Raw genomic sequence first — 10,798 nt, 5'->3', positions numbered from 1 at the left:
AGGTCAAAGTGAGGCACATTTGTGAGGAAGCTTGTACATCTGCTACTCATGCTGTATCTGTTCTGTGAATAAATGCAAGACTTCATTTTTCAGGGGTGCCAATGTGGCACCTTTTTTAAGTATAAAATTTCACACATAAAAAGCAAACAAGTAAATGTTGTGGTAGCAGGAAGTATGCTATTTTGAAGAGCAACCAATGTTTCCTACACAAACGGGAAGAGCACACGAAAAGAAAAAAGAGAGTATTCACCACTACTATCTTGAAATAGAAGGATAAACTAAAAATAATTACATTGCTCTGGTTAACCATTGAAAAAACATAACTTTTACCCCACTGTGCATACAGAGCCAGATTCAGCACTGCTGCTTCGGATCAGCATAGCTAGCACGATTAGGTTGCAGGGCAGTGTAAGGCCCTCACCATCCTGGTGAATAGCATGGGTACAGGAGACCTCTACACTAGACATGCAGCCATCTCTGTGCACCTGGTGCAGGGATTGTTCTGAGGTGGGAAGGATAGAGAATGGAGGAGACATGTCTGGGACTGTCATTCCTGGTGATCCCCTGCTGCCACGAGATCCATCTTGTCCCCAGCAGGGCTTAAAAAGGGGAGGCACAAGATACCTGTCCTCAGTCTTTGCCTTAGTGCAGTTTGACTGACAGTTTTTAATTATACAATCACATACTATTTCTCAAATAATAGATTTTGCTCTAGTCTTAGATACACAGATATAGCATCCCATAATAACTACAGACAGCATCCGTTTATATGTAAAGTACACAAACCATTCTGACAACATTCTACCCATTAAGTATATAATATAAAATAAATGTGAACACAATAAAGTCACCTAAATTTTCAGCTAAGTTCGTTTCATAGGTTTTAAAAAAAGTAAATTAATATTTTTTATATTCTAAAACCCAGGAAAAATGTTTGTGAAAACAAGCAACAACAATTCATTCCTGTGTAGAATTCTTGGAAAACTATCCACAAGAAACTTATTACTCAAAACACAACAGCAAGTCAATGTTTACAAGCTTTGTTGTGTTTCCTCTATGAAAAATTTAAAAGTACATAAATAAATTAAAAGATTTACCAAAAACGTGAAACAATTCAAAATATAAGTAATAAAACAAAACAAACAAAAACAAAACAATGATATGAAGAACTAAGCAGAGGAAAAGAAGGGAAACAGAGAAGGAAGAGAATAATTGTGACAGGATAAACGGAAGAATATGGGAGTAAAGAGAAGGCATGACTGATGTTACTAAGTTGTATGCAGTGCTGTTGTAGCCCTGTTAGTCCCAGGATAAGAGAAACAAGGTGGGTGAGATAATACACTATGTTGCCAGTACTGCAAAGCAATTAAGGCAAACCGATGTCTGCTCTCATGAAGAGTTCCATTGAAACCAATGGGACTCCCCACACATCTGAGTGTAGACATCCAGTTCCATTTGCAAGGTCAGGCAGTACTTTGGAAGAGGCAGCAGTAGCTGTGTAATATCTTGTACGAGATTCCAGGTAAAATAAAATAAATTCAGGGTATCATTTCTAGCTGATGTAACTTTTTCTATTGTAAACATTATGTGATCCAATATTTCCATTCACTGTGAGAAGAGCAGTGACAAAGGAGGATTCTTTTTAAAAGAGGTAGCACTGTTAAAAATGGCTTTGAAAGATAATTTGGAAAGGGCGTATGCACATCTCAATCCAGAAACTGAAAATGACGTACAGAAATTTACTGCAATAGAGATAAGATTACATAGAACATCTCTATCCACAGAGAAGCGATTTTATCATACTGCCAAAGTAAAAAAGATAAATACGTAGAGGAATGTTGACATTTGAAACCCAGCAGAAACTGAAAGCCTGCCTGAAAAGTGTCTTGCAGGAATCCGGTAATATCTTTTCAGGATCTTATTTTGCAGTAGATGGAGAGAGGATGAAGATGGTGTTAACAATAAATTGTGCCAAATGCTTAGTGAGCTTCAGGGTAGGGTGAGATTGAGATTAGTATTTCATTTGACTCTAGAGGGATGAGAGGGTGATACAGAGAAGTGTATTTGTTCAGTCTGACAGGATCTCATCTAAAAAGGGTAGGTGTCTTCCCCAAAATCCTACTTGCTAAAGGCCAATACAAAGTAGTGGTGTAGCTTCTCTGCAGTTGTCTTGTCTTGTCTTCCTTAACTACTCCCTGTACAACCCAATAGTCAACCAGCTCTCAAGTACTCACATAGGTTTCAGTCAGTCCAACTGAAATCAGAGAGACTATTCAGTGACTAAGTATAGCAGAATTGGGCCCTATGTGATATTTAGCAAACAGGCATAAATGCAGAGGGATGTTTAGCTGAGTCTGTGAGGCAGGTGGATTTACTTTCATAGTATCATATTCTGCCTTGGTCAGGTAATGGTATGGTGACATCATCCACCAACTGTCACTCTCAACTGCTATGGAACAGTTTGACTCTAACGTTCCATCTGACTTCTAAAAACGGTCCTTGCTCTAAAAAAGTATTTTCCTTCTGTTTCACAATCCACTGCTCTAGAATAGTTAGGCTGTCTTTTAAAGCAAAAAGAATTATGTTCTTTTACTGCTTTGAATTGTCACAAACCTTCTCTGTTTTAAATTGTCTGTCCTCTTGCTATGTGCTTCCTTGAGTTGCTAGGAACACTCGAAACTCCAGGCTGCTTGCTTAAGGGAAAGAAATCCCGGTTGGGGAGTCAGACATATGCCCTGAGACTTAACCAAGGCCTTTTCTAACACCTGCTGGCTTGATTTTATTCTTTCCTATGAGTCTAAACTGTTTTGGACTCATGAAGGGGGATGGAGGATCCCTTACGACAAATTTGTACTGCCCTGTGATGAGCACCTGCTGGTGATATTAAGTCATCCCTGGACTCCTTCCAAAGTGTTCTTGTTCAGAGGGGTAAGATGATTAACTCCTATTCTTTCTAAACAAACTGGTACTACCACTAAACACTTGATGAACACCCACACTCTATGCCTCCACAAAAGTTGTAATACCGCTTCCTTCTTCTGTGTCAGGAATGTATTTATAGGCTTATGAGATGCAAGTATCTATCAGATCCACCACACAACCAGTCTCTGTGAGTCAACACTGGAAAAACTGTTCTCAGAAACAACATTTGGACAATGTTTTTTGATCAGAAATTGGATTAGTGATTCAGGAAGGGTTTCATCCCATCTAACTTTCTGGGCATGAGGAAGGACAGCACTGGGAATAACTACCCTCTAGCTTTTTCTGTCAGCAGCATTTGATGTTCTGAAAGTTTCAATTCCAGCAAGAGACTTTCAGGAGGGGATTCTTTCAGGTACTTGATTTTTAAAAATACAATGGGATTTCTGTCTATCCACTTACAGTCTGATTTCATAGCTCTTTGCAACAATGCCAGTCGCTCACATCTACACCTGCTGTGTGGTTGTAGAGCCTACATCAGTCATCCTAGCTGGGAGTCCAGGCTAGTCCCATCTCCACTGGCTGTTTTTTCCTGAGTTCGTGCACCCTGACAGGCTTAATTACGTAAACCATTATGACTCCAGTAACTAAAGGAGAACTGGGTATTGAGGCATAACCATGAATTTGCAAAACGCTTCCAGTGGCGGTGCGCTGTCACTTTGCAGGTTTCTTGGGTAATGATGCCTTGGTAGGGCTAAAAGCCTCCGTGTAGAAGAGGGGCAAGGAGGTAGAAGGCAGGCCGAGACAAGGCGGTTGTACAAAGTTTTCGCTGGAAGGCGAGAGGGCTGCTGACGAACGGCCCGGCCTGGGGCAGGGGTAGCTCCCGAAGGCTGAGGTGCACGAAGCCCCTCCCCTGTAGCGACCGCCCGCAGCCTCCCCTCAGCCAGGGCTGTGCTGGGCAGAGCTGCAGGTGCCGGGCAGCAGCCGGAGCCGCCCCCGCTCTTCGAAAGCGACCGAGCCAGCTCTCCAGTCGCGGGCAGGGCGGCGCGGCGCGGCCCCAAGGGAGGCAGCAGCCACCTACCCCGAGTATTTAGAGGGGCCGGTCCCGGGTGAGGCTGCCCCTGGCCGGAGCTGGGCAGGAGCTAAGCGCGGACGGCATCGCTATGAAGCGGCAAGGCATCGCGAACCTGGCTTTCGAGCCCTCCAGCCCCGACCTCCGTCTCCAGTCCAGGGTGAGCGTCAGCCGCCCAGGCCCGGCCCCCGGCCGCCCCCCGCCGGAGTGTGACGAGGGGCCGTGCGGGTGGGGCAGCTTCACCCCTAGGGCTCTGCAGTTGTGCAACAACCCCGAGGGCTACCTGAGCGCCTACAGCCTGCTGGCCGTCTTCCAAGGTAACCCTTCCCTGAAGGGGCGGTCCCTGGGGGCAGCCCTACCGTGCCCCTGGGGGGGAAGGTGGAGGAGAAGGGTGGGATGAGATCATGGGCTAGGGAGGCTGTGGAGGGGAGTTTGACTCTTGGGATAAGAGAGGAACCGAGGGTGTGAGCTCCAGCAGGGTTGGTGTCAGCCTAAAATGTGACAATCTTGTGACTTCATCAGGCTCCATGTTATGCATATTCAGGCTCTTAACTAAAGTGACTTAGATAATGCCAGATTCTCAAGTGATTTCCCACTATCCCTCCCACCTTTTCTTTACTTATTCTTAAACTTGTCTGAATTCCTGAGTACCTCTCTGGTCAATCGGTTTCACGCCCTTTCTTGTGCCACTTCACTATAATATAGGGAAAATGCTCCCACCTTTTTTTTAACATGGCAAATAAAAGAGGTACAACTTTTACTTTATATGACTTTATAAATAAATCAAATATTAACACAACAATAAGTGTGTGGTGGTTAGGCCATGGATAATCTGACTAGCTGTATTCCAAGCAAGTCAGCCACTATTTTTCATCAGATTGGTTAGTTTAGCTACAAAATTAAAGTATATTTTCAGACCCTTGTATTTGTTGTTCTAACAATGGTTTAGTACTGAAAACTTCCAGCAGTCAAACATGAGAGCCCAGTGCATCAGTGAGTGTGCAGTCATGACTACACACAAGCCCTGATCCTGGAAACTCTTAAGCAGGTACTTACCTTTATGCATGGAAGTTATGCATATGTGTAAATTTCTGCAGAGTTGGGACCATGGTCAGGATAACTTAACTTTTTTAAAAAAAATTTTTTAAACAAATGTTTTCTAGGTGTCACTGATTCCAGTAAAACAATTTTTCCTGGTGCTTGAGTCCAGTAATCACTGAGTTCTAGGACTAAATCATAAAACAAAGAAATAGCTGAAAAAATTGCAACATGCAAGCTTATTTTGCTTGTAATGTTCACAGTGCAGTTCTAGAGCTCAAGAATCACCTTTGGAGGTGGCACCAACCTCTTCCCAATTGGGGTGGGGATGCTGAGGTGAGAGAGTCAGGAAATTGGGGTATGTGCGTGCAATACATCTTGTGGGCGCTGGTCACCCTTACTTCTGCAATTCTCTGCCACCAGCAGCAGCACATAAGTAAGTGTGGCAATACCATACCATGCCACCCTTACTTCTATGTAATGTTTGACCTTTGGGCTGGGACAGATATTTTCAGGCAGCATTACATCTCCTTAAAACACATTTGTGGAATTAATGATAATTTCGCCTTGATTCTGCAGAGAGCCATGCCAGGTAGCTGCCTGAATAAAGCCTCTTTCACTTCATTGACATGCTTACCAGATTGCACCCTCCCCTGTCCACTAAAAAGAAAGCAGGAGGGGGCTCAAGCCTCTTGCCCAGTACTTCAGTGGTTACAGCAGTGGTTCTCAACTGGTATGCAGAGGTTTTCCAGGGGATTTAGCAACTCATCTAGATATTTGCCTAGTTTTATAACAGGCTACATGAAAAGCACTAGCAAAGTCAGTACCAACTAAAATTTCATACAAACAATGACATGTTTATACTGCTCTATATACTAAAGCAGTGTTTCTCAACCCCCGGGGCTCACAATTTATTTTAGACTTGTATGGTAAACATGAGAAAGTAAGCAATTTTTCAGTAATAGTGTGCTGTGACACTTCATATTTTTATGTTTGATTTTGAAAGCAAGTTTTTAAGTGAGGTGAAACTTGGGGTTATTCAAGACAAATCAGCCTCCTGAAAGGGGTACAATAGGCTAGAAAGGTTGAGAACCACTGGGTTAGAGAACTCCTAGGACAGTGGTTTTCCACCTGTGGTCTGCAGACTCCTTGGGGACCGTAGACAATGTCAAAGATTTCCAAAGGGGTCTGTACTTCCACTCAGAATTTTTTAGGGGTCTGCAAATGGAAAAAAGGTTGAAAACCACTGTCCTGGGGGATATGAAAGGCCTGGGTTAAAATCTGTGCTCTTTATAATGTGGAATAGGTCTTTCACATCCCAGGTGATTTCCCTAAATGCTGGGCTATAGAGTGTCTTTCTGGCCCGATGAATTGTCAATTATTTTATACAAAGTGAAACAACTTCAACAGGAGCAGTCAAGAGAAACCCCCTCCAAAATACTCCCACATCTTCAGTGAGTGCTTAGCCACTGGGCTTCTGGGTAAAAAGGCATCTAATTGCAGTGGTTCTAACTCTAGGGCCTTGGCTACACTCACACTTTACAGCGCTGCAAGTTTCGCGCTCAGGGATGTGAAAAAACACCCCCCTGAGCACTGCAAGATACAGCGCTGTAAAGCGTCAGTGTAATCAGGGCAGCACTGGGAGAGCTCTCTCCCAGCACTGCCGCTCCGACCACACTCACACTTCAAAGCGCTGCCGCGGCAGCGCTTTGAAATTCCAAGTGTAGCCATACCCTAGGAGAGGGTTTCTGGCTGAATCCTGAATGGAGGGAGGTTCTCTTCATTTGGACTTGGGCACTTAACTTCCTCTTCTCAACATTTCCTACTGGCTAGCTTCAGCAGCACCCCCTCAGTGTGCTGGCATCAGTGAATTCCTTTTTTAGGTGTCCAACTCTCCCTATGCATTGTACAAGGAGTCTAGGCCAGAGGTTCTCAAACTGGGGGTTGGGACACCTCAGAGGGTCATGAGGTTATTACATGGGGGGGCATGAGCTATCAGCCTCTACCCTAAGCCCCGCTTTGCCTCTAGCATTTATAATGGTGTTAAATATATAAAAAGGAGTTTTTAATTTAAAAGAGGGGGTCGTACTCAGAGGCTTGCTATATGAAAGGAGTCACCAGTAAAAAAAGTTTGAGAACCACTGGTCTAGGTGCTGAACTTGAGGATTGTGTGTGTTGCTTGGCAGCATGGCACCTGAAAGTTCAGCACTACAATGCTGAGCCTTAGTGCCCCCTATGAATCCACCTCCCACTGCTCAAAATAAAGTTTGTTTTTGAAGAAAGAATAGTCTAGGTTCACAAATACAGTAATAGGTAAGGAGGTTTTAGTACAAACACTTTACACTAGATTTTAAAACGTCTTACTAAATGTATCACTATGGTATTTGTTTACTTGCATTTCTCTCATCTTGGACTACGAATTCAGTGGCATGTGTTCATAATCAGTTTCATACTGCTTTTATGTGTTTTTTTTTTAACACTGCAAAGGTATACATAAAATGTCTTCCATTTGAATTGTAAAGAGTAGAAACATTTTCTGTTCGCAAAGGCTCAAAATTTTCTAAATCAGGCCAAACTTAAGTTGATAGCTGGTCTTTCAAATAAAAATTGGCAATGGATACGTTTTGCTGAACATCAGAAAATAAAAATGTAAATACAGAGTATCAGGAAGAAACATTTCAACAATTTCTAATTACATATTAAACTTGTATCTGTGAATTGAGGTCATGATCCATCAAATAATTTAAGCGCATATTTAAAATTAAGCATATATTTAAGTGTTGCTTGTTGGGGCCTGAGGTAATCCTATAACAAAGGCACTGGACTGGGACTCAAGAAGTTTTCTGGCTTTGCAACAGACCACCTTGGGTAATTCATTAAGGTCTTGATCCTGGTATCAGAGGTCCAGATATGCGGAAGTGTGCAGAACTGTTTTGAAGCTTGCCTACATCAATCTGACTGCATGATTGGGCCATTATCTTGCAGGCTATGGTTACACTAGAAGAAGCTCCTAAATTTGCCAATATTGCAGTTTGGGAATACTGATGTAGATAAGGTTTTCTGTGTTCTCAGTAGTTCTTTAATCTTGTGTCCATTTGATCTGACTATACAAGTAAATAACTATATGAATTTCTGCAATATGAAACCTTGTTTACACGAGGGATCCCAATGTAGCTAACACAAATGGAAACTCTTTTTAGAAAATTTTCCTTATGTAAACAAAATCAAGTGGCTTGGGACCCCGTATGTAAAATAGGGATAACATTTCCCTATCTTTACAGGGGTATTGTGAGGATACACCCAATGATATCTGTGAAGTGCTTAGGTACTAAACTGACTTTCATAGTAAATCAAATAAATTTATGCATAATCAGATACAGTATCTCAATGAGACTTACAGACAGCATTTTGAATGGGTCCCTCTTTTTTTTTTTTTTTTTTTTTTTTAATAGTAGTGGGATGCTAAATGTCTAATTAGAATAGGTCTCCTTCTACCTTCAGGTGTTAATAACATGTCAAAAGCAGGAAGGTCATGATGTCCTCTTTGAAATTGGATGAGGGTGGAAAGAGAGAGAAGAGAAGACTAATTAATCTATATAAAGGGTGTATCTTAAAAGTTAGGTTGTAAAGTTATTGTTTGGTATGAATGTGTGTGTGTCAGAGGAGGAATGGCCCACACTTCCAAGAATACTGTAGTTCTAAAGAGTATCAGAGCCAGGAAATTAAAATGCAAGATTGTATTTAACAGATAATATTCCCCCACAGATTAGGAATATGTAGATGCTGAGTTATGGCAGTCCAAACTACTGTAACTATACTTTGCCTCATTCTACTATGGGAACAATTACTTTAATGTAGTTACAGCTAAGTATTTCAGTTTTCAAATTTCAGAAACATCAGAAGGTAATAGATTATAGACATGCCACCCCCCACCCCACCCCAAATACTAAAGTAAGTGTCTAATTATTCAACATAGTTTTATATCTTCTGTGGAACTTATGACTAATTGGTGATAAGCATTGCTGCTCTAAACCTTCTAGATACAGTAATCCTCAAATTTCATCTCATCTAAGCATATAACATTTTTACATGAAGAATAAAACCAAAAATAAATAGCAATTTGTAAAGGACTGGTGTACATATGTATCATTGCTTTAACTGAAGGCAACGTTGAGCACACCTAGGACTCCAATTTACAAAGATTTTGTAGTCAAATAGCTGGCCTTAAAAAGATGATATGCAATAGTTAGCAATGGATAGATTCTCCTACATTTCAAGTGGAGCTGTCTGGAAAAACAGACAGGGTTTTTTTTGTTTTTGTTTTTAAACCTGTTCAGATGAGGCCTATATTTCTATAGTATAGTCACTTAATTATATACTATACATGATTAACTTGATATCTGATTTATGTGGCCTTTGATCAATATAGAAGTGCATAATTGCATCGTAGGTAGCATGTCTGAGTCACTATAAATTATAACCACAAGAGTTGCTGAAGTTCACAGCTGTGGGAGGGACTAGTAATAGCTCTTCAAAGTGAGTGACAGAATGTGAAAACAATGTCTTCATTATTGTTTCCAAATAAACTGCTGCCACTTCTGAGTCACTTCTTTCCCTGGACAAATGGAGGGAGGGCTATTTTCACACTTTGAGTAGAACTATTATTGACACCAAGAGTAAGCTGAGAAGAATAAAATAGAAACAGCCAATCCGCATGTGGCTTTGACAAGCTTTGTGACCAGACATAACTTAATAAAAATATTATACTGCATTGTTTGTAAATTGTTTTACAGTACTTGGATGAGTGATTAAATTTCAGGATAATATTTTTATTAAATTATGGCTGGTTACAAAAATTGTCAAAGCCACATACCAATTGTAAAGGTTCAAGCAGACAGTGACATGACACCAATGCACATCTGAAATGCGTAGCAGAGGGAAAGGGTGAGGGGGAACCTTTGGCCACTGTTATATGAATAAGTAAAAAGTAGGGCTGGTTGCACAATTAAAAAATAAATTATGCAATTAATTTGTTTAAACATTTTTGGATGTTTTCTACACTTTCAAATATATTGATTTCAGTTACAACACAGAATAAAAAGTGTACAGTGCTCACTTTATATTTTTGATTTAAAAATATTTGCAAGGTAAAAAACAAAATAAATATTTTTCAATTCACCTAATATAAATACTGTAGAGCAATCTCTTTTTATTATAAAAGTTGAACTTACAAATGTAGAATTATGTACAAAACCCACTGCATTCAAAAATAAAACAATATAAAACTTTAGAGCCTACAAGTCCACTCAGTCCTACTTCTTGTTCAGCCAACTGCTCAGAAAAACAAGTTTGTCTGTATTTGCAGAAGATAATCATAGAATATCTAGGATTCTAGGATTGTAAGGGACCTTGAGAGGTCATCGAGCCCAGTCCCCTGTCCTCATGGCAGGACCAAATACTGTCTACACCATCCCAGATCGACATTTATCTAACCTACTCTTAAATAGCTCCAGAGATGGAGATTCTGCAATCTCCCTAGGCAATTTATTCCAATGTTTAACCACCCTGACAGTTAGGAATTTTTTCCTAATGTCCAAGAAGTTTTCTCCCTCCTCTGTATGACACCCTTTTAGATACCTGAAAACTGCTGTCATGTGCCCTCTGTCTTCTCTTTTCCAAACTAAACAAACCCAATTCTTTCAGCCTTCCTTCATAGGTCATGTTCTCAAGACCTTTAATCATTCTTGTTGCTCTTCTCTGGACCCTCTC

At 41.0% G+C, this 10,798-nt stretch overlaps 1 protein-coding gene across 1 annotated transcript in view; it reads left to right on the top strand.

Moving 5' to 3' along the window:
* Positions 1 to 3,689: 3,689 nt before the first annotated feature.
* The window catches only part of SLCO4C1 (solute carrier organic anion transporter family member 4C1), a 116,626-nt gene continuing 109,517 nt past the window's right edge, over positions 3,690 to 10,798 (top strand). Inside the window, exon 1 of the mRNA XM_032765338.2 lies at positions 3,690 to 4,308. Within this exon, the coding sequence (XP_032621229.1) occupies positions 4,083 to 4,308 (226 nt within the window). The 5' untranslated portion in view covers positions 3,690 to 4,082. The remainder of the gene's footprint in view (positions 4,309 to 10,798) is intronic.

Source organism: Chelonoidis abingdonii, chromosome 6, assembly GCF_003597395.2.
Source record: "Chelonoidis abingdonii isolate Lonesome George chromosome 6, CheloAbing_2.0, whole genome shotgun sequence".
Classification (NCBI taxonomy): domain Eukaryota; kingdom Metazoa; phylum Chordata; order Testudines; family Testudinidae; genus Chelonoidis; species Chelonoidis abingdonii.
This window is presented reverse-complemented; position numbering and strand designations above follow the sequence as displayed.